Source organism: Physella acuta, unplaced genomic scaffold (genome assembly GCF_028476545.2).
Source record: "Physella acuta isolate Inbredline_101_S28 unplaced genomic scaffold, ASM2847654v3 ptg000180l, whole genome shotgun sequence".
Lineage (NCBI taxonomy): Eukaryota > Metazoa > Mollusca > Gastropoda > Physidae > Physella > Physella acuta.
In genome coordinates this window covers 20,335-43,307 of record NW_026731699.1, presented here as the reverse complement: position 1 = coordinate 43,307, position 22,973 = coordinate 20,335, and the positions used below count along the sequence as shown (strand labels likewise).

The window sequence follows — 22,973 nt, the reverse complement described above, 5'->3', positions numbered from 1 at the left end:
TTTCAATAATTACAAAGTTCAGCAAAACTTACCAAATATCAAATCTTATTGTGTTTCTTATGTTCTATTGCATGAGGGGCAGTGAGTAAAAAAAATATTTCAGCCTCTCAAATCTTTCAAGTCCTATAGCTCTAGATAATATGTCCAACAATAATTTAACATACTTTTTTCATTCACTAAGTTTAGCTTGTGACTAGTGTTTTACACTCATCAATTAAATCTACCAGTGATTCTATTCAAAGAAAGTTACTTCAATTAAAGTGTATGTTTAATCAGTTACTTCAATTAAAGTGTATGTTTAATCAAAGTTACTTCAATTAAAGTGTATGTTTAATCTAAAAAAAAATGTATTCGATCAAGTTTTAATATTAAGAAATATAATAGTCCCAGTCAGGTAAAGGAAACACAACTCCATTTGTTAAGAGAAAAATATGCTACATAAGCAATGTTATAAAGGATAAGTGTTTTTATTTTAACGTAATGCCATGCTTTTACCTTTATAAAATTTGAATTTTAGATAACTTGTTGGGTACAAAACCAGAAGGTAATATATTTTAGAAGTGTAAATGGCAACTTCATTGATTTTGTGTACTTATGATTTCATTAGTTAAATATTGATCAGTTCTATTAACTGGTGATCAGTTTAAAAGAATTACAAGATGTCTAAAGGTTCAAGGAGATTGAAATTTATATCATGCACTTTTACATAGTACAAACTTACAGTAAATAAATTATAAATTAAAGTAGTATAAACAATATATACAATACATTTTTTTTTTAATAAAAATAGACTACTCCAGAAAAAAATCATTTTAATTTACTTTAGAGGCGTTAATAATTTTTTTTTAAAAAACAATTTTATTTTAACTGATTAAAAATTGCAGTTTTCCAAAATTTTGACAAACTGAAGTCATTTGTTCTACAACACGAACAAAGTGGATTTTGGCAAAATGTGAGAAACAACTTTATATCACAGATGAGCTTCATTAGAAAATTATTACATTTTTTTTTACAGACAAATGGAAATTAGAAAAACGAAACCACAATCAACACAATGTTAATTACATCAAGCAAAGTAGACTGACAGTGAATGACCAAATAACAAATCTTAAATGTACGGTCCTCTCCATACAAAAATTGTCAGCATAACCTTCAACTGAGTTTTATCAAATAATGTTAAGATTCCTAAAAATATAGGAAACTCACTTCAGCTAGACTTTTTTTTTTTCACACATTAATCTATAAACAATTTCAATGGTGCTAACATGTTTACAATGGACTGACAGTTTAGATAGAAATGACATTTGGCACGGGAAACCTGGTCTATCTGAACAAGACAATAAAAAATATTAAAAACACTGGACCCTGTACAAGAAGATTTTTAGCACCTGAATAGTTCCTTGAATGAAAAAGTTGGAATGTTGAAGCAATGAAACAATCTAAAGCTAACACTAAGAGGTAAGATAGAAAAAAAATATGAATATTTCAAACTTTATAGGCACTTTGGTGAAGAAGATACAAAATGTAAAAATAATTTAAGAATCTAACTCAAAGTTTCTCAAAAAATCTTTAAAAGCCAATAAGTTATAAACTATTGCTACTTGCTTTTATTTGAAACACCCTTAAACAAAGCCATCTAAAATCACCAAACAAAAACACCATAGAGATAATGTTACCAAACTACTAAATTATGCTGCTTTGGCAATGTGGCTTAAATAGGAATGTTAAGTTTGAGTAAAAATAACAGATAGAAAAGCACCAATTACAAATCTGTAGAAAAATACATTATTAAAGTTATTTGTTCTAGTGGACTGAGCACTTAGATTTGAGTATATTTATTAAATAGATTAGTTTTGCAAAATATAGCTTACATGCCCAGAATTTTACAGTAAAAATAATAAAACTAAAAATAAAAAGCTGAATTATTCCTGAATTTTGAGTAGGTTACTCAAGAAATTTTGGAAGAGAATATTTTGGCAATCCTTTTTGATTCTTCAGCTGAAGGGGGTAGCTTGTTCTTGAGGGACAAAGGAGTTACCTTGACCTTAGAGGCTGTTATTTTGTTGACTAGCTGGGACACAGCCTCCACCTTTCTTTCAGCTCGCAAATCATCCTGGTCAGACAAACAAATCATAATCAATCACATGTGGACAAAACAGTCATGGAGTATATAGTAATAATTACATGTTAGCTAAGCCAAGACATAATCATATGAAAACATAAACAAGTCTCTGAAGGTGTTCTAGTAAAATTAAAAATCGTTTAATTTAAGTGTACATTTTACTTCAACTTGATAGTAATTTCACACAAGTGCCTGGTTAGAAATTTTACACAATTATGTAATAAGAAAAATTCAGGAATGACAAAAATTAGAGCTTTTCTCGTAGAATTTGTTGGCACCAATAGTAAAAAAAATAATTTTCTCGAGTTTTGGATATTTTTTTTTCACTGCAGAGCTGACGACTGCAAACCCAAAAGTCCCGAGTTCGGATCCCAGGCTGGTCCCAAAGTACACCCAGTTCTGATGGGTAAAGGAATCCTGTTAGGAAAACTACTTACTACTTATCTGTCTCATGTGTCTTGGGCAAGAATGGGAAAAGCTTATTTTTTTTCACCTTAATATTTTATGGCAATATTTAATTATGTCCTCTAAATACTTCCACCTACTTTTGTGATACTAGAAGCTGCAGCAGTTGCTAGCTGTATGGCACGAAGAGAGGCTTGCATATCTTCTGCTGGCATGAAAAAGTTTGGGAAAGAATCCAGCTCATAGATGGACTCTTTAGGCTGGTCAACGCCACTGTCCTCGTTCCCATCATCAGTTGACCTGTGAACTCCGTTGGTGACCAGGATGCTGCTGGGGTGAGTGCTGTGTCCATCACTCTCTCCCTCATTATAGGCCGAGTCAACTGTACTATCCTTGTCATGGCCTGCGCTGTTGTTGACATTCATCTTGGCTGTGTGTAAGGGGTTGTGTGTGTTGAAAGGTTTTGATGTGTCCTGTAATGCTGAGGTAGAAGATCCTGAATGCTGCTTCACGTCAGCTGATTGACCAGAGGCTTTGCTGGAACTGCTGACAGATTTGATGGAGCTTGTTTTGGAGGCGGTGTGAGAGCTGAGAGATTTTTTACTGCTGCCAGAGTTAGGCCTCTGTGTTGAGGACTCGGATTCCAGGTCCACATTGGACAGGAGATGTCGAAGCTTAGGCCTAGCACCCTCCCCAGTCTGTTGGGCTGGCAGCTCCAGGGTGTAAGGATATTCCAGTCTTTGGTTTGAAGCCAGGGATGAAATCTCACTGAAAGTAGACTGGAGCGTCTGTGGTGCAGATGTTGATTTGAGGGACGAGGAGGCTTCGAGAGAAATTTTATTCTGCCCTGTTGACGTTAAGGTGTCCAGCAGTTCAACTTTAGACAGGAGGCTTTTAGGAGTGGGAAGCTCTGAAACCTTGTCATGATCAAAATCAAGCTGAAACTCAGGCTCTATATCATGCTCGTCAAACTCAGTGTTCTTAGTTTGTGTTCTGACAGTGTTGCTGGCAAATTCCACGTCAGCCACATCGAAGAAATCTTCCACTGAATGTTTTTTGGTCCACATGTTCCGGGAGGTGTCCTCATCACTGGAATAGCCGGCGTTCTGATTCCAGACAGTGATCCCTCGATGGGTTTCCTCCCCCTGTTCATGTTCGGAACAGTTGTCCAGCTGCAGCCTCATGTCCTCATCAAACAACTGACCAGGATCTGCTTGTCTCCCCTCATCACTGGCCAGGCTCTCAACATCCTGCTTGTTCTGCTGCTCCTCTGTGCCCTCATCACCCTCAACCTTTGACCCTGGCGCCATTTTCTTCTGAGCCTTCAGCCATTTCTCCAGCCTCTCATTGCCATGGTGCTCCAGTTCATCCTTCAGCAAGCTGTCCATGTCCCCCACATCATCCTCCGTGACAAACTGTTTGTTTTTCTCAAACACGTGCTCGAAAAAACTGTCATCGTTGTCATCAGAGCACCAGATGCTAGTCCCTTCGTGGGCATTAGCACTGGGGGAAGCTGGAGACAGGGCTAAATTCTGTAGAGAAGCTAGAGGCTGGTCTAAGTCACTGTTATGCCTTACAACACTCCCACCAATAGTGGCACCATCAGCAGGGTTAGCTCCCAGAGCTAGAACAGTAGAAATGTTGTTTAAGCTCCTGGGGATGATTTTCACCTCCTCTACATCATCATCACTTCCCTCCTGACTTTCATCTTCTGCTTCATCCAGCAACTCCCTGTACTGATGATAGCTGCCATACCTTCCATCCACATCCTCATCCTCTTCAACATGCTCCTGATGTTTGCTGTCTGACCTTGCTGTTGCGCTACCACTGTGTCTTGAATCTGACCTTGCTGTTCCGCTACCGCTATGTTTGCTGTCTGACCTTGCTGTTGCGCTACCGCTGTGTCTAGAGTCTGACCTTGCTGACCCGCTACCACTTTGGCTGGGCTTGGAGTCTGACTGACTTCCCACGGCACTGGCTGGTTTTGATCCTGGTTTCCCTTTAAATGAGAAGCTCTCCGTGGCGTTACTCCTCTGTGTGCCTGGGGTAAAGCCGTGGCTGTTGCCTGAGCTCTCTGAGTTGTCAATGGTGGGCAGGAGAGTCTGGGTTTTGCTGGCGGCCACGGCCAGGAACCCGCCCTCTAATGTGCCAATAGTGGAGGTGGCCTGTGGCAGGGAATCAGCGTAACCAGACCTAAATGTTGACATGGTGTCGCTCGTTACGGCTAAAATGTTTTTATCACTGCGCTGGCTGTCCGGGGCTTCTTCGACAGATTTTTCTGATAAGTTTCTAGCGGAATAAATTCCAGAGTCTAAGAGTTTCCGGCCTTTTTTCTCCTTTTTATCTCCGTCTTTCACAGCCTGGTGCACGTTCTCTACGGATGAGTCGTGGTTCATGTTGTGACTCTTTGTGGACTCCTGCGAGGATGCAACTTCTGAGAAGTTGGGCATCACAGGAGAGTCATGGTTCATGTTGTGACTCTTAGTGGACTCTTGTGATGTGGCAACGTCTGGGGAAAATTAGCCCTGACAGTAAATATTCTAATGAGCTGAAACATTTACACTGATTTTAATTTAATCGCTGGTTCAACCCCATACTACAAATACATTTAGAAACAACTGATTTAGAAATTAGAATAGCAAGCTCTGTAAGATGACATGACTTTGCCAGCTGTGTTATATAATTAAATGATAAAAATCTTCAACTTAAAATTTTTTTTAAATCTTTGAAAAAGATTATTTTACAGCAGCCAAAATTATATATTCTGAAAGTGCATTAGCATTCAATTTACCATAAAACTAATGATTTAATGAACGCTCCATGTTTGGGGTCAGACTGCAGGAAACGAAAAGAGTAGGCCTAGATACAAATCACAACAACATGTAGTTTCAAAGTTTTGCTGGATTTAGTCAATGGGGAACATAAACCCAAAACGTAGTTACATTACTTTAAAATGTACCAAAAAAAAACTATTAGGCCTACAGGTGTCATAAGTTTGTCTTATGAGTAAAAATCTTTTTATTCAATTTTAGAAAAAATGTAAACCATCAGCAATACAAAATATGACTCCAACTGTAGGACTAATCTAAGCCCAAGTATCAAGTACACAGCTATAATACTTTCCATGCATCTAAAAGAAATGTATGCCCATGGTATTAACACTCTCATGCTACTAATCTTTCTGGTTCCTCCATGAAAAAGAATTGAAAAATGTGCTAAAATTTGAGCCAACAATAGAATAAAGACCTGCATATCTAAAAAAGTATAATCCAAAAGCAAAAGGATTATGGTTCACACTATAGCCCCTACATCAGGTGTAAAATGACTTTTTGTCTCCCTTTTTGTATTTAGGTTAAAATTGCTTGGCCTATTTTTGTGTGAATAAGTTTTCTATTTATATCAGGCTTGAAAAAAAATTGGGTTTGCTATTTGTATAACTGGCTGTATGTGCGAGAAATCTGAATTTTTAACCTTAGTTATTTTAGAAGTTAATTAGGGTCCAAATAGACTTTTTCTGCCATAAAAGCGAACCCAATTTTTCTACTTGAATAAAAAATTAATAACCCTATAATAAGTTCTTTCATTTTTCAAGCTATAAATTTGGTGTTTCTGATCTGATAAAAGCAATTTCAATCAAGGGAATTGTTTCATTTTTGATTTACTTTCCATATAAAAATTTCATTTAGAATACTTACTGAGAGGGGAGTCCTGGGTGTTGAAGAGGGAGGAGGCTGTGTGGATGGAGCTCAAGTCAGACTGTGTGCCAGTCAAAATCTCACCAGATGTGGCAGTGTTCCACGGCTGCTCGCCTGCATCCAGCGCCTGATGTTGGACAGACAGTCGCGTCTTGAAGCTTTGGGTCATGGTATCTAAGTCTTGCAGCTGGCGTCTGGAATTATTACAACAGATATGGCAATTGAAAAAATCATTCAAGGTGCGGAACTTTTCTACAATAAGTAACAGTGTTCTTTGAAATTAATTATATTTCTTATAATTTAATTTTTTTAATTTTAAACTAAAAAGATTTAAGATCTGAAAGTAAATAGATTATAAATAGAAGAAGAAAATAGAAGAAAGAATGCCAGAAATACAGTACCTCAAGGATGAATAGAGGAAAGATTTAGATGGGTCTTCTGTTCTGGGCTGTGATGTAAAATTGGGTCTCCAGTGTAGTGAGGCTGATGTATTTCCCAGAGCGGGGCTCCCTTGACTGACTGAATCTTTGGAAAATTTACAACATAATATATTTAAAATGGGGAAGTATTAGATATGTTTAGATACGCATAGATGAAACATTACCAAACTGTTTTATCACACCAACAATAAATGGCTGTCATAAAGTTAACACTAGGAGGATGTAGTTAGCTCTAAACAACTACACAATTGCATGGTGACCTGACCACTTGATACTATAGGAAAGTTTATTCCATGCTATCAACAGGGTGCAACATTTCTAAAAACAATTCATGTAACTCTTACATAACAATCAGAAATTTCAGGGAGATATTCCTAAAAATAAAATTTGAAAAGAAAATGAAGACTTCCTAAAAATTAAAGTTTTAACTTAGATCTAAACATCCTATAACCATTACCTTCTCTACTTAGATCTAAACATCCTACAATTATTACCTTCTCTGGATTCAGTTTCCAACGTAGCATTAATGCCTGAGTCCTGGTTGGTCAAGATGCCCATCTTTTGGATGACATGTTGCTGTAGGCTGTGGAGCTGTTCAACAATCCTGGAGGCCACAGCGTTGGTGTTGGTGGACAAGCTCAGACTGTTGAACCCAAAGTTTGGGAGCTGGAAGGTTGAAAACAAAAGTTATTCAAGCTCAGACTGTTGAACCCAAAGTTTGGGAGCTGGAAGGTTGAAAACAAAAGTTATTCAAGCTCAGACTAGACTGTTGAACACAAAGTTTGGGAGCTGGAAGGTTGAAAACAAAAGTTATTCAAGCTCAGACTGTTGAACCCAAAGTTTGGGAGCTGGAAGGTTGAAAACAAAAGTTATTCAAGCTCAGACTAGACTGTTGAACCCAAAGTTTGGGAGCTGGAAGGTTGAAAACAAAAGTTATTCAAGCTCAGACTGTTGAACCCAAAGTTTGGGAGCTGGAAGGTTGAAAACAAAATTTACTTGCTTTCCAAGGAACTACTATAAATATAACAGCATGTATTTCTAACCAGTGCTAAGTTTGACCAAGAGGTGGATGCTGGAATAAATACTCACCAACAAGCTGGTGCTGGAAGAGCTAGATATCCTCTCACTGTGTTGTAGATCTTGTGGAGTTATGCTGACCTGAAATTATATCATGACTCGTGTGCTTATTTGTTTTGATACTGTTTGCACCATCAGGTTTGTTTAATTTGTAAAATGGTCACTTAAAACGCAATGAGTGTAATGATATAGATAAGTTGACGTCAAAAAAGAAACTTATTGTTTCTGAATTAGACTGAAATTATTTCTTTCAATTACTTAAATGTATCTATCCTCTACTATATGCTGCCCATTACCTTTATCTGACCTTTACACTGCCCATTGAAGTCTATGATGTTATACCAGCCACATATTTGGTGTAGTCCTTTAGCAAGGGAAGATAAGTCCACTGACACAAATCCAAGAACACGATCACTTGATTTATCTGTAAAAATATTAGTCATAACAGTTAGATAGATGTCAACATCATGCAGCAAACCTACTATCATCTGTCAACACCATGCAGCAAACCTACTGCCAACACCATGTAACAAACCTACTGTCATCTGTCATCACCATGCAACAAACCTACTATCATCTGTCAACAATATTCAGCATACCCACTGTCATCTGTCAACAACTTAAGATTAAGAAAACAACTATTTTATTACCTGGAGTTTTTGAAGCATCAGACGGCTTGTGCCACACTTTTAATATCAAGTTCTGAAAATAATATACAAATATCTGTCATATATAGGATACATCACTTTCCAACCACCAACAAATATAAAACTATATTTTCAACTGACCTTTTTTTTAACTTGTTTAACTTGTACAGGTGTAATGTTAAATGTACCTTGTTTAACTTTTACAGGGTTCAAGTTAAACTGACCTTGTTCAACTTGTACAGGTGTTAAACTGACCTTGTTCAACTTGTACAGGTACTCTGTACTGAGCCTAGTCTCCACCACATAGTCCCACACTGGGTTGGTTGAGTTGGGGAAGATGGAGCTGGTACAGGTGTTAAACTGACCTTGTTCAACTTGTACAGGTGTAAAACTGACCTTGTTCAACTTGTACAGGTGTTAAACTGACCTTGTTCAACTTGTACAGGTGTAAAACAGACCTTGTTCAACTTGTACAGGTGTTAAACTGACCTTGTTCAACTTGTACAGGTGTTAAACTGACCTTGTTCAACTTGTACAGGTGTTAAACTGACCTTGTTCAACTTGTACAGGTGTTAAACTGACCTTGTTCAACTTGTACAGGTGTTAAACTGACCTTGTTCAACTTGTACAGGTGTTAAACTGACCTTGTTCAACTTGTACAGGTACTCTGTACTGAGCCTAGTCTCCACCACGTAGTCCCACACAGGGTTGGTTGAGTTGGGGAAGATGGAGCTGGTACAGGTGTTAAACTGACCTTGTTCAACTTGTACAGGTGTTAAACTGACCTTGTTCAACTTGTACAGGTGTTAAACTGACCTTGTTTAACTGGTACAGGTGTTAAACTGACCTTGTTCAACTTGTACAGGTGTTAAACTGACCTTGTTCAACTTGTACAGGTGTTAAACTGACCTTGTTTAACTGGTACAGGTGTTAAACTGACCTTGTTCAACTTGTACAGGTGTTAAACTGACCTTGTTTAACTGGTACAGGTGTTAAACTGACCTTGTTCAACTTGTACAGGTGTTAAACTGACCTTGTTCAACTTGTACAGGTGTTAAACTGACCTTGTTCAACTTGTACAGGTGTTAAACTGACCTTGTTCAACTTGTACAGGTGTTAAACTGACCTTGTTTAACTGGTACAGGTGTTAAACTGACCTTGTTTAACTGGTACAGGTGTTAAACTGACCTTGTTTAACTGGTACAGGTGTTAAACTGACCTTGTTTAACTGGTACAGGTGTTAAACTGACCTTGTTCAACTGGTACAGGTGTTAAACTGACCTTGTTCAACTTGTACAGGTACTCTGTACTGAGCCTAGTCTCCACCATGTAGTCCCACACAGGGTTGGTTGAGTTGGGGAAGATGGAGCTGGTACAGGTGTTAAACTGACCTTGTTTAACTTGTACAGGTACTCTGTACTGAGCCTAGTCTCCACCACGTAGTCCCACACAGGGTTGGTTGAGTTGGGGAAGATGGAGCTGCAGGAGGGCTTTGACCTTTCAGCACTCTGATATGATACATACGTTGATGGGCAGATTTCTCCTGATCTAAAAGCATGGAACAGGAACATCAGTACAAAACTTGTGTTAGGATATTTAAGAATTTCCATCAATTTTAATAGGGACATTTTAGATGTTTGATATTTTTCTTCTTCAGCCTGCGTTATTTTGCTGTTTTTTTTTAGATAAAAATTTATTTGATCAATGCTGTGCAAAGCTATTAGTCTTAGAGTGCATGACTCTACTTTTCTTTTACTCAATGTAATGGACAGCATTATTTGTTACCTCTCTAATTTTTTAGTTTTACAGATCAACATTTTACCAGTTTCTATCATATGTATAGTACATCAGACAGATGAACAGATGTTAAATACCTCAAAAAAAAGTAACTTTACAAAATTTCTACCTGTTTCTCTCAGACACCATAGGTAAATGCATGGCCCGCTCAACAGCCAGTAGCACACCAAAACTGGTGTCAGGGTTGGCACCATCTGACTTTGTTTTCCCTTTCTTTGGTGTCTTGTTGAAGCTGAAGCCTTCTGTCCAGTCATCTGCACTCACTGACTGGTCAGTCTCTGACTGGCTCACATCCAGGTCTGTGTTCATCTTCTTTTCCTCGGATGTCTGAAATATATCACTTAATGTCTGCATTACATAACTTAATTACTCAATATCTGCATTACATAACTTACTCAATGTCTGCATTACATTACTTAATTACTCTGTCTGGATAACATAACTTAATTACTCAATGTGTGCATTACATAACTTAATTACTTAATTTCTGCATTACATAACTTAATTACTCAATGTTTGCAACATGAATCTAAATTACTCAATGACTGCAATACATCAATTAATTATTCAATGTCTGCAATTTATCACTTGATTACTCAATGTTAGCAATACATATTAATTACTCAGTGTTTGATTTACATCACTCAACAACTAAACTAAACTAAACTGCGAATAGCTGTCTTGGCTAAGAGTCAGGTACCCATCAGAGCTGAGGAGACTCAAGTGCATCTCACAAACATCATGCACTATGGTGTTTACTGTCCTTGACTCTGGTACCAAACAAAGCTAAATAGACACAAAGACTTGAAACTGACTGAAACTGAACTTTCAATTGTCATGTTAACATCCAGCAGTAACTCTACCATCCTACCAGCCAGTCTAAGTAAGATTAACTTTTGAAAATAATTCTCACAACATGCAGATCAGCATAGTTGGGGAGGGGGGGGGGGGGGGACGGGATTCTGTCTTAAATCTAGTTAAACTTTATGTCAGTTACATCCAAGTGGCAAGAATTACTTCCTGTTAAACCTAAATTTAAAAACCCCACTTACCAGATGTCTAGCACTAGTGTTGATGCGTGAGGTAATGTGGGCCCTGATGAAAGCTGCCTTCAGACTGTTTGAGCCAGGTTTGAAGAGGGGAAACAGGCCACTGAAAATACAAGGAAACAAGTTAACTAAGGTAATCTATGGGGCCATATGTATTTCTGTGACCATGGCATGTGAAAGATTGCGTCAGGAGACAACACTAGCAACACTACCCCATGATCTACAGCAGGGGTCTCCAAACTACGGCCCGCGGACCGGATGCGGCCTGCGAAGTCTTTGTGTCCACGGAAAAAATGTTAGGCTGAGGAACTTTGCCCAGAAAATTCAAAACACCCCGAAGAGATTTCTTGAAGAAAACTCTGGCTCTGGCCCCCGAGCTTATATTTGATAGTTAAAGCGGCCCTTGGGCTGAAAAGTTTGGAGACCCCTGATCTACACTTTACACTGTATGAAAACATATTTTCCAAGGGAAGCAATTTTGAAGTAAACTGCTTAATTAGCAATAAGAATATATATTTATATACTTTTGTGAAAATAATGCTCTTGATAAAGTTTATTTTTATTTTTTTACATAATCATTATAAATTATTATAAATGTTCTAAAAATTGTACTTTTCTTGAAGAATAATATTTAATTATAGCACTATTGCAAAACAAAAAGCCATAATTTTTTTGTCAAAAAAGCTCTTATTTTAAAGTATTCGTTTAATATTTGAGCACAATGTTATGCAAAATTAATGTAAAATTTTGGATCCCTGTAAAATCAAGGGACATCTAAATATGACTCAATGTTTAGAGCAGGGGTCTCCAAACTACGGCCCCGGGTCATTTTAGCCGGCCCGCAACGATCTTTTTGTCCACTGAATAAATGTTTGTTGGAGGTGGCTGAAGAGCTATGCACAGAAAATTCAAAACATTTTAAAAATGTATCTTTGTGTGCAAATACAATTACTCGCCGTGTTGCAGACATTGGTGAAAAAATTGCGACTCAAATAGCGAAAAATTCAAGCAAGTTTTGCCATTTTTCAATTGCAATGGATGAGTCGCTGGACAGCTGTTCCACCTCTCAACAGCTTGTGTTCATTAGAGGTGTGGATGAAGACACAAGAGCTGGCTTCCCTACATATAATGTATGACACTTACCGAAAAGGATATCTAACCATAGACAGTTCAGAGACAAACACAAAATCGCAAGATTTACCATATTTCACATCAGTAAGATTGCTAATTTTGCGAGAAAATTCTGAGCAGAGTATCTAAGAAAAGAAATAGGTGACTTCCTGATAGTAAAGGCAAGTCACAGCCATATTTGTCTGATGAAGAGTGGGTACTGAAATTGGCCTCTGCTGCAGACATAATTAGGCATTTAATTTTTTTCTGAACCTAAAATGGCAATAGAGGCAAATTTATTTCTAAAGGCCTTTAGACACAAACTTGTTATGTTTTTGGAACAAGTACAGGCTAACAACTTGACACACTTTCGGCAGTGCAAGGTCTATACGGCTGAAGCAACCACTGAGTTCCCCATGTCATATACATACGAGATCATTAAAGACCTCCATCTGCAGTTTCAGTAGCGATTTTCTGACTTGGATTCAAAGGCAGAAGAGGTGAGACTGTTTAAAAGCCCATTTGAAGCAAATGTGGCCAGTTGCAAAGATGAACTGCAGTTGGAGGTTATTGAATTGCAAGAAAATGACTTCCTTAGAGACACGTTCAAAGAAGGGCGGATGGGTTTTCATACGTTTTTGCACAAGGAAGACTTTCCTAACATTAAAACTTTTGCATCAAAGTACCTTTCAAATTTTCGAACAACATACCTGTGTGAACAAACATTTTCAAGAATGAAATACTTGAAGAACAATTTGAGAACAAACGTGAGAGCAAGGGGGTGGACACTTGAAATTTGTATTTATTTCTACATAAATTATATTTTGTTGGGGGGGGGGAGTGTAAACGTTCTTCGGGGGGGGGGGGGGAGGAACACGACCCTGAAGAGATGCCTTTAAGAAACTCTGGCCCCCAAACTGATATTTGATAGTTAATGCGGCCCTCGGGCTGAAAAGTTTGGAGACCCCTGATCTACAGGATAGATAGAACTAGAGATGTGTAGGTATGCAACTGAGCAAATCTAACACCAAAATTAATTCAATTATAGTATAAACATTCCTGTACCAATTCACCCAACAAAATGAAATGTAAGAAATATTAACATCAACCAATATATACGAAGGACATCAAAACTATTCCTTAAAGTTTAGCTTGAGTGTAGGTTCCAGCAGTAACAAACCTGATTCTCTGCTGTCCTCTTCTAGTGTCAGTCAATGACTCCAGGTCTATGTAACAGCTGCCAATCAGCTTATCCCTCTGTCTGGGCCTACGTTCACCTTCAGTCCCTCTACCATACGTCACCCAGGTCTGTATCTCCAGCCTCTCTTCTCTCAAATACCTGGACAGGTACACAAAACATTGGCAGTTTATTTACATTACGTGTATGGGTTAACAGGTGTGTTAAAAGGATGAGATCAAAAGGTGACAAGGATGAGATCAAAAGGTGACAAGGATGAGATCAAATGGTGACAAGGATGAGATCAAAAGGTGACAAGGATGAGATCAAAAGGTGACTAGGATGAGATCAAAAGGTGACAAGGATGAGATCAAAAGGTGACAAGGATGAGATCAAAAGGTGACTAGGATGAGATCAAATGGTGACAAGGATGAGATCAAAAGGTGACAAGGATGAGATCAAAAGGTGACAAGGATGAGATCAAAAGGTGACAAGGATGAGATCAAAAGGTGACAAGGATGAGATCAAAAGGTGACAAGGATGAGATCAAAAGTGACAAGGATGAGATCAAAAGGTGACAAGGATGAGATCAAATGGTGACAAGGATGAGATCAAAAGGTGACAAGGATGAGATCAAAAGGTGACTAGGATGAGATTAAAAGGTGACAAGGATGAGATCAAAAGGTGACAAGGATGAGATCAAAAGGTGACAAGGATGAGATCAAATGGTGACAAGGATGAGATCAAAAGGTGACAAGGATGAGATCAAAAGGTGACAAGGATGAGATCAAAAGTGACAAGGATGAGATCAAAAGGTGACAAGGATGAGATCAAATGGTGACAAGGATGAGATCAAAAGGTGACAAGGATGAGATCAAAAGGTGACTAGGATGAGATCAAAAGGTGACAAGGATGAGATCAAAAGGTGACAAGGATGAGATCAAAAGGTGACAAGGATGAGATCAAAAGGTGACAAGGATGAGATCAAATAGTGACAAAAATGAGACCAAATGGTGACAAGGATGAGATCAAATTATGACAAGGATGAGATAAATAGGTGACAAGGATGAGATAAATAGGTGACAAGGAGATGACAATGTTGGATGACTCACCACTGTAAGGGTGCAGTGTGGGACAACACAAAACTCTGCTTGTGACTCAATGAACACAGCAGGCTCCCAGTGTCAGACAGGTGAATCTTTCTACCTTTGGAGGCTACAGCACCTGGTGACAGGATGAACAATATATTAAAACAGGTAAATCTGGACCCTCCAACAACATCTGTCAAAGGCTTTAATCACCAAACATGTTTTCCTAACATTAAGTACTTTAGTCCTACTCTTACATTTACCTTATGGCAGGTAAAAATTGATTACTCTTACCTTTATCATAAAACTTGTACCTCACATAACACCTGGCTGTGGGGTCAAGTTCAGTCTGACCAACCAATAGAGCACAGGTGACTGGGAATGTGACCTGATCCACACTCACAGTGATATTGTGTACATTGTGGTGGCTATCTACAAGCAGAAAACAATAGACAAAAATTACATCTTTTCCATTAGCATTTGCTTTAATTAAACAGACTATTAAAACAGGTAATGCAAAAAAATGAAGTTAGCAGTGAACAAACGACTTACCCTCATCCTGCCAATCAGGCTGCTCAACATCTAAATCTATCGGCCCCCAGCCCACACTTCTAGCAGCGCTGACAACACGGTCTCTGTCTTCCTGGGTGGGGAATCTGATGGACAACTCCAGGCCTCCAGCCACCTGTACACACAACAAGAGTTACTATGGAAACCAGTACCCTCCATACATAATGCACGGGTTCCTAACAAAATGAGAGTTACTCCCCTTAAATAAAACTGAGTGAAGAATAAATAGACAATAAAATGTATTTATTCTGAGGGAAAAAAAAATTGTTTTACTTGGTCTAAAGCTGTAGTGGTATGAGCATCCCCACCATCAACTGGTTTTGTCCACCCCATTGAGGGAAGATTGACAGCAAACCACCCAGATATACCTAAAAACAGACATTCACCATGTTAAAAGTACACAATATATTTGCATGTGGGAAGAACAAAAGCTTAAATTCACATCAGAAGTAATTAGAGAATTGTTTTTTTTCTCCTGACATTTATATAGTAAAATAAAGGAAGTGACAAAAAGAAGATGATTTTTACCTGTTCTTCTGGTCAGGAGTGAGACAAGAGGAACAATGGCGGTCCCCAGGAGAACATCACCTGTGTGCTGGGTCAATCTGCGACCCGCTGACCCACTTTTCTCCATCTGGAAATCTGGACAGGAGTAAAAAGAAATCATAATTTTTTTTAACATAATAAAACAAAGTCAAGTTTTTATTTCTAGAGTATCAAAAAAATCATATAAAATATTTTAAAGTTGTTCACACTCAGCTATCAAAAAAAAAAAGTTTTCTAGAACATTTTTTTTTATTTGGAGACTTTTAGTAGAACGCACAAGCGTCTCACCTTTATTTAGACCTGTGGGAATCTGATGCCAGACTTCAAACTCAGCCTCGCCTGACTCCAACAGTTCTGCCAAGCTTGTGGCATCAGTTGAATGGACATTGGACATGAGCAGTGGGCAGGGGAAGTCTATGTAGTGGGTGAACTCTGGAGAAAAACTTCTGGCAACAGTTTTTGTCATTCTTTCATTCTGGAAATGATTCAGATTTAGTTAAAAATAAAATAATCTAATCAGACTATTGACATTGAATTATCTCAGTTATTCATGGTCTACACAGTCAAATAAAACATCTCACCTCTTTTCCCAAAAATGAAATTTTAATCCTAACATAAGCGTTCACCCCAACATCAGCAGGGTAAGCCATGGAGGAATCTAAGTGAGCGATGGCATCTGCTGCAGCCTATACAGAAATATTTATTAGATTTTAATTTGCTAAACAATACAATCAACATTGTTTCCTCAACTTCTTAAAAAAGAAAATGTAACAGATTAAAAAAAAAATATGTTAGTTTACAGATGCAGAAGCCAAGGTGTGCCAGTGAGCATTGTTTTATTTTTCAAGCGGTAATCTTCAAACTTTGGTTTAGTGTAAAAATTGTCAATGTACAAGTGGTAGCCTTTGTTGAGCAAGTGGCTCTGCTTCAACAGTTTGTCAACAACACTAAAGGCCTGTCCTTCATCGTGGCAGACATCCAAGTCTTTGCCACTATGTAGAACAACATGAATGATGTATCCCTTTGAATCACACAGCTGATATTTTTTAATGACAAATCTAGCATGTCTTTTGTTTGGCATATAATTTAGCAACACAGTGCAATTTTTCATGCCAATCACGCTTTCATCTATGCTAATGTTTCAAAATGCCTTGCAATGAAACGGAAGTAGATTCACAATTATAATAATATTGGTTAATTTCCTGTAAAATATTGCATTGGAAACAAGTTTAAAGGTTTTGAATCGCCTTTTTTTTTCTGTCACACAGTAGAACCGGGAAACTTTTTACAGCCGACCATAGTTTGTTGGTTGAGAAACCTACCTTGAGTCCAGATGCTCTGATAATGCCAACGGACAAGCACACCTGCGAACCGTCATAACTTTTTTGAGCACTACTTGCTGTCTCACACTGCAAAAGACAGTTATCAAAATGTTCACCAAACATCAAAAGAAAGTTATCAAAATGTTAACCAAAATTCAAGCTTCATCTAACTCCCTGTTAATAAACTAAATTAAACTCACTGCACGAACAGTATTTAAATAGACACTCATTAAAAATTATAATGAATGTTTAACATTATGTATTTCATTAGAACCTTTTCACGGAATTGACCATCTTACTGACAAGTGAGATTGACCTACCTGGGCAGGAAGAGATTTGTAGTTGACAGTCACCTCCAACACACCCACATCTTTTGACTAAAAAAAAGTATATTGACAAATTAATTAAATGAAGCAGGTCTTGTAAAACACATTGGAAAAAAAGTATTTTAGTTTTGTAGTTGGCTAGTGATCACTTTACCTTAGCTACAGCCTCAACACTGTCCTGCTGACCATCAGCTCCAACCTGGGAGAGCCGTAAAGAATACGACTGTATGCAGGATTCTCCTTTTTTGTGCATGGTTATCATGGCACACAGTTTAGCCAATGGGAGAGAGGACTACAGAAAGAAAACATTGCAATGAAGTGACTATTGTAACAATTATAATGATAATAAGCCGAAGGATATAATTCAATTGACTACTAGATAACAATAAAATACATTTAAAATCTTGAATACGCGAAAGCAAATTGTTTCTGTAATTCCATGACTTACTTTAGCAATCAGCTGATCTCGAACATTGGGATGATAGTATCTACACCAAACCTCAAATGGTAGACCACTAACACCTCCACCTGAGTTGGCACAAGCTGTTATCACAGAGAAAATTAGCATAAGTAAAACATGCAGCTGTTTAAAAATAAATCAAAGAGAAATAAATTCTGATCGTGGAATCAAAAGTCAACATTTTTACAAATATCAGTTTAAATCAGAACCTGTGAGTAGCTCTCTTTGCACAGGAGTTCCAAAAGGTAATATCAACTTGTGCCTAGATGTGTCATGGAATGTTGGGTCAGGTATACACAGAGTGGTGGCTGTACGGAAACATTTCATTGTGGGAAGGGCTGAAACAAGTGGAAAAACTTTTCAGTTTAATACTATTTAAATCAATTCAACTAGAGAAAGAAAATACTTCATACTATCAATGAAACAAGTTGGCTAGGCTCAAATAAATTTCAATAACTCACATTTAACAGTGGTCACCCCCTCCTCCCTCTCCTCTCCTTGTGAGGGAAAGAAATACTGCACAAAACAATCTGCCTCTCCCCACATCATTTTCTCAAACAGCTTAAGTCCCTTGAGTCCTTCAATATTGATTTCAAATTGATGCTCCACTGTAGAAGATAATAGTTGAACTTAGTACACAAGGTTAACATTCTGTTATGTTTTCTAAAGTTATGATATTGATGCACTGTGGAATCCTTTAAATGATGAGCCAATAATGTCAGACTTAGATTAGGTTTGATGCTAAATATTTTTCATATGTGAAATAATACTAGTGAGACATCATTAGAGGCAAGTGGTGCGGAGCTTACATTTTCAGGTGTGATGATGTGGGTCTGTAGGCTCAAGTTTTGAGGTGAGCAGAGTAAGTCAGCATTAGAATATGTATGTACCATACATTTGGATAGAAAAAATATACAAGGACAAAGAATAGTATCAACACAGCCTGAAAGCAAACAACCTTACCTGCTCTGGCTGATGGGTTCACAGAAACTCCATTGAGCAAGTCCTGTCTCTCTAGATAAGCCAGAGGTTTCTGTGGGACTTGATCCATGCCACTGGAGTCTATCACTAGTCTTTGTAGGGTGGCAACCTGGACAGATGCACCAGGACATTGTCAGCACAACAATCATTTTCACATTAGTTTTCCCATCAGTAATAATAAAATAAAATTTCAATACAACATGTGCACATGAAATTACTACAAAGTAATGAAAGTAACAACATTGGTGCAATAATAAGAGTAGTAAATTTTAATTAGCTACACAACAAAATGTCTTTGTCATGATTTTGTGTTACGGTCAGTAAAATTCTGTCTTCATACTTAGCTTTTACTAAAAGAACAATAGATAACATTGAAAAATGTATTTAATACGCATGAAGGTGAATAGAAAATGAAGAAATTATACAAGTGAATTACCTGTGGTTCTGATCCCATAGCTAACACAACTTTCAACTGACCAAAATGAAGACCAGAAAATGGATCAACTATGGGCATGTAGTTGTCTAATGCCATTACAGGATACTGAAAAGTTGTTTTAAATGTGGGATTTTTATTAACTTAAATAATCATGACCAAAATAAAAACTAATTTAAGAATATTTCAAAATTGAAAGTTTTACAATATATGTTAAATGTGAATTTAAAATAGTAATGTGATTATGAAACAAAACTTACTTCTGACTTGAGTAAAGCATTGGCAATTTTTCTTTCTCTAAATGACATGTAGAACTGATGGAGACTCAACTTAACAATACCAATCAGCTGTGGAGAACACATAATTTATTAGGCACCCAGTTCAAACAAGTTGGAGATAATGAAACACTGTGTAATTAGTAGGTTGGACTAATACTTGTGCAGATAACTTAACATACCTTAAATTAAAAAGATTGCCTTGTAATTAATTCTAAAAGCAATGTAGACAACTAAAATAAATTGTTAACAGATTATTGTTGTACCTACCTTGTCATTTTCTGAAGCAACTTTTTTATCCCAAACCTCCACTATCATGTAGTTGTCCCTGAGTCTCTCAAGAAGTTGTGGTGTCATTATAACTGGTGCTACCTAACAAAGGGTAATGATACAAGATTTAATGGGAAGAAGATACAAGAAAACCTTTTCTCTGGTTAAAGAAAATTGATTTGAAGGTAAAAGTTATTTTTTGTAACAAAATACTTGATGAAACAATTGATAAGCAAGTCAAACCACGATTCACTGGGTTCATTTACCCAAGTTTGAATATTACTTGTTTTGTAGGAACATTTTGACAGCACTAAATTAAGTAAATGTATAAAATTGTTTACCTGTAAAAAGTTGTACTCTGGGTTGAGGGTCCCCCAACAAACATTGGAATGGACAGAATCGTTGCACCAAAACATCCTGCATACTAGATAGGTGTTGCGAACCACTGCATCTCGTCCTAAGTAAAATGACAATTATTACACTAATGGTTTTCCACTTTCTTACTTTGTAAGTTAAACTATTAAAGGACAGAAGAAAACAGGAAAAAAAACAGAATGTAAAAAAAACGCTTTTATAAATTATTTTTAAACTAATTAATAATGTGTTTATTTACTAAAATGTTGTTAACAAATATAAACGAGTGTAAAAGAGCACCTTCTACTGGTGGCTTCACCAAGGCAGGATACTTCTGGGCCATGTGGAGTGGTGGAACACCAGTTATTGAGAGTTGTCTCCCTTCTTGAATGTACAGCAAAGTGTGAAGTGTCATGCCCTGAAACACCAATTGTTCATATGAAAATAAGTTGGTGGCTTAGCATAAATGTTAGAAGAATTATTTACACTTTAAACATGTTGCAGTTTATTTTTTAAAGATCACTAAGCCTGCCATTCTCAAAAAATTGCTCATTCGTCACAGCAAAGGAGACTGCATTAGAATTTAGCTATACTTTAAGCACACAGACAAATAGGAAATTAGAATTTACAATGGTATGAACAGCTAGGGTACAAGATGATCCATGAGAACATACCACTAGGTCTGGTTGCCCTCTTAAGACCAGGGCACCAGAGTCCATCTGTGCTATGCTGCCATGTTGTGTGTTGGCTGTGTTTAGCACTGCCAATGTGTTTTTCAGCTGCTGTTTGAGCCTGGATATTTCATCTCCTTCATCCTCAGCCTGAGGCTTCCTGCGAGGTGACTGGGGTGGTAGGCCAGCTAGAACATTTGAGGTTGTTGACTCAGCAACAGCAGGGATGTCTAACAAGGTGAAAGAAAAATCTATTCAATTACAAAAAATATTTGGAAATCGATTGGTAATTTGCAAACAATACAATTTTAGCATTTGGCAAGGTATGAATTAAAAAATATTCTGAAATTAATATCTCATTTAACAGTATATCCAGCTTTAGTGGTAAGCTAAGTCAGCAAAATATTAAGGTGTCAATGAAGGGATTCTGGGACAATGTTAAGTCCACCCAGCTCTAGTAGTAGGAGGAGTTAGATCTTACAAAGGTACCTGGCTGTTTAATATTTCCAACAGATTAACTAGTTAAACTTACCAATTCTCTTAGTGGGAGACTTGATGACCGGTTGATCTTTGTTCCTACTCAACTGCTCGGCCAACTTGGCCAGCTCAGGGTTAGGGCCAACAATGGGCACTATCTTCACGTTTCCACTCATCTCTGCCAGTTTTGTTCTTGCCAGTACTGTGGCAAATTCTTTATGGTCAGACGCAAGCTCTACTGATATCTGAGAATTGAAAGATCATTAATTTCTTTTAATTTATAAAATTTTAGAATTTAATTTACGCTAATATTTGTAAAAATAGCAACATCACAACTGTAAGTGACCACACACCTTCAAATGGCCAAACAAGTGAGCATTGTTTCTGTTGTTTAGTGAGCTGTTTAATGAAGAAGTCCTGGAAGTGTTCAGTCCATTTTTGGTTGTGTCAGGAATCTCTATATCACGCTGGACAAACAGATTTTCTGACCTTAAAATTGACTTGAGAGATATACCTCCACTTCCAATCAGTGTAGCCTTCAAGAAAAGAAAATGAATGTGATCAATTTTGTTTTTTCTTATTGAATTATTCCAGAAAGGTAAAGATTATTTACCAGCATTAATCCAGTTTTCTCAACTATGCGGTATACATGTGAGAATTTCCACTTTAAAGCCTGGATCATACTATTTTTTTAAAAAAAACTAACTGCTAAAAGCTAGTGTACCAAGAAAATAATAAGGACAGACGTCGAAACCTTATTTCTCATACTAGATGTAACCAGGAGTCTGCTAAAAATATTTTAGACTACTGGTTCTGTAACAAGTGGGAGTTGAAGCAATTCAAAAAAGCAGTAACAAAAAATTCAGTATTTCAATCGTTTTTATTCTACACAACACCATATAAATGTGATATATTGCTACTTTAGATCAACCCTAAACTTGGCGTTGAACTATAATCTCCCCTTAACATCCCCACCTATAAGAAACCCAAGACTTACAGTGTGTTCCCCTGGCTCTTTGCTGTACAGTCTGAACACTAGAGCAGATTTCCACCATCTCTCTACAGCAACACCATCAAACATGATAGGAAAAACTGATCTAGTGTTGAACACAACAGCTGTAGAAATAGTATGTCAATGTACCAGTGTATAAAGGTAAACCATGAATAGCTTAAGTGTTGTGACTAGTGCAAATAGGAATTATTCTCCATACTCACCTCCATTTTTGACATTCTTGGAGGCAATTCTTGTCACCTCAGTTGCCATAGCACTAGGGGAATATTTGTCTCTAGAGGCAGCCACAACAGGGAATTGATACTCCACAAAGTAGGTACTGAAACCAATTGTAATGTATAAATATTCAGATGTAAACATTGAGAATCAGCCAACCACAACAGGAAACTCAACAAGTCAATACTGCTATGTAGTGTCAACATAACACCTAACAACTACACGTCTCCATGCTAACTAATACAATGTATGTCTTACCAAGCTTTCTTAGATTTTTTTGGCACTGGGGGTCTCCCTGTCTTGAGTTTACTGACAGAAAGTTTTGAATCGGATGTGTCGAGAAGGTCTGGTTTAACCAGCTGCAGGCTGTCAACGTTGACTCTTGCAACGTGGACTCTACCCAGCAAGGTGAGCCTCTCTACACTCAAGCCCTCTGTGGTTAAAGTCAAACAA

The 22,973-nt window shown here is 37.4% G+C and overlaps 1 protein-coding gene across 1 annotated transcript in view; it reads right to left on the bottom strand.

Annotated features, from left to right (window-relative positions):
• Positions 1–317: 317 nt before the first annotated feature.
• LOC131936545 (C2 domain-containing protein 3) overlaps positions 318–22,973 on the bottom strand; it is a 28,380-nt gene continuing 5,724 nt past the window's right edge. The window contains exons 12-48 of the mRNA XM_059293577.1: positions 22,779–22,953; positions 22,508–22,623; positions 22,290–22,408; positions 21,646–21,828; positions 21,348–21,537; positions 20,819–21,066; positions 20,445–20,562; positions 20,132–20,247; positions 19,791–19,892; positions 19,506–19,592; positions 19,249–19,353; positions 18,795–18,921; positions 18,293–18,439; positions 18,041–18,169; positions 17,820–17,914; positions 17,526–17,663; positions 17,366–17,422; positions 17,046–17,132; positions 16,305–16,409; positions 16,012–16,198; positions 15,706–15,819; positions 15,451–15,545; positions 15,153–15,292; positions 14,902–15,035; positions 14,632–14,743; positions 13,523–13,681; positions 11,236–11,335; positions 10,293–10,510; positions 9,778–9,934; positions 8,390–8,441; positions 8,036–8,163; positions 7,752–7,820; positions 7,157–7,328; positions 6,624–6,747; positions 6,223–6,416; positions 2,668–5,036; positions 318–2,113 (exon numbers count right to left, since the gene is read on the bottom strand). Of these exons, the coding sequence (XP_059149560.1) occupies positions 1,949–2,113; positions 2,668–5,036; positions 6,223–6,416; positions 6,624–6,747; positions 7,157–7,328; positions 7,752–7,820; positions 8,036–8,163; positions 8,390–8,441; positions 9,778–9,934; positions 10,293–10,510; positions 11,236–11,335; positions 13,523–13,681; positions 14,632–14,743; positions 14,902–15,035; positions 15,153–15,292; positions 15,451–15,545; positions 15,706–15,819; positions 16,012–16,198; positions 16,305–16,409; positions 17,046–17,132; positions 17,366–17,422; positions 17,526–17,663; positions 17,820–17,914; positions 18,041–18,169; positions 18,293–18,439; positions 18,795–18,921; positions 19,249–19,353; positions 19,506–19,592; positions 19,791–19,892; positions 20,132–20,247; positions 20,445–20,562; positions 20,819–21,066; positions 21,348–21,537; positions 21,646–21,828; positions 22,290–22,408; positions 22,508–22,623; positions 22,779–22,953 (7,133 nt within the window). The 3' untranslated portion in view covers positions 318–1,948. The remainder of the gene's footprint in view (positions 2,114–2,667; positions 5,037–6,222; positions 6,417–6,623; positions 6,748–7,156; positions 7,329–7,751; positions 7,821–8,035; positions 8,164–8,389; positions 8,442–9,777; positions 9,935–10,292; positions 10,511–11,235; positions 11,336–13,522; positions 13,682–14,631; positions 14,744–14,901; positions 15,036–15,152; positions 15,293–15,450; positions 15,546–15,705; positions 15,820–16,011; positions 16,199–16,304; positions 16,410–17,045; positions 17,133–17,365; positions 17,423–17,525; positions 17,664–17,819; positions 17,915–18,040; positions 18,170–18,292; positions 18,440–18,794; positions 18,922–19,248; positions 19,354–19,505; positions 19,593–19,790; positions 19,893–20,131; positions 20,248–20,444; positions 20,563–20,818; positions 21,067–21,347; positions 21,538–21,645; positions 21,829–22,289; positions 22,409–22,507; positions 22,624–22,778; positions 22,954–22,973) is intronic.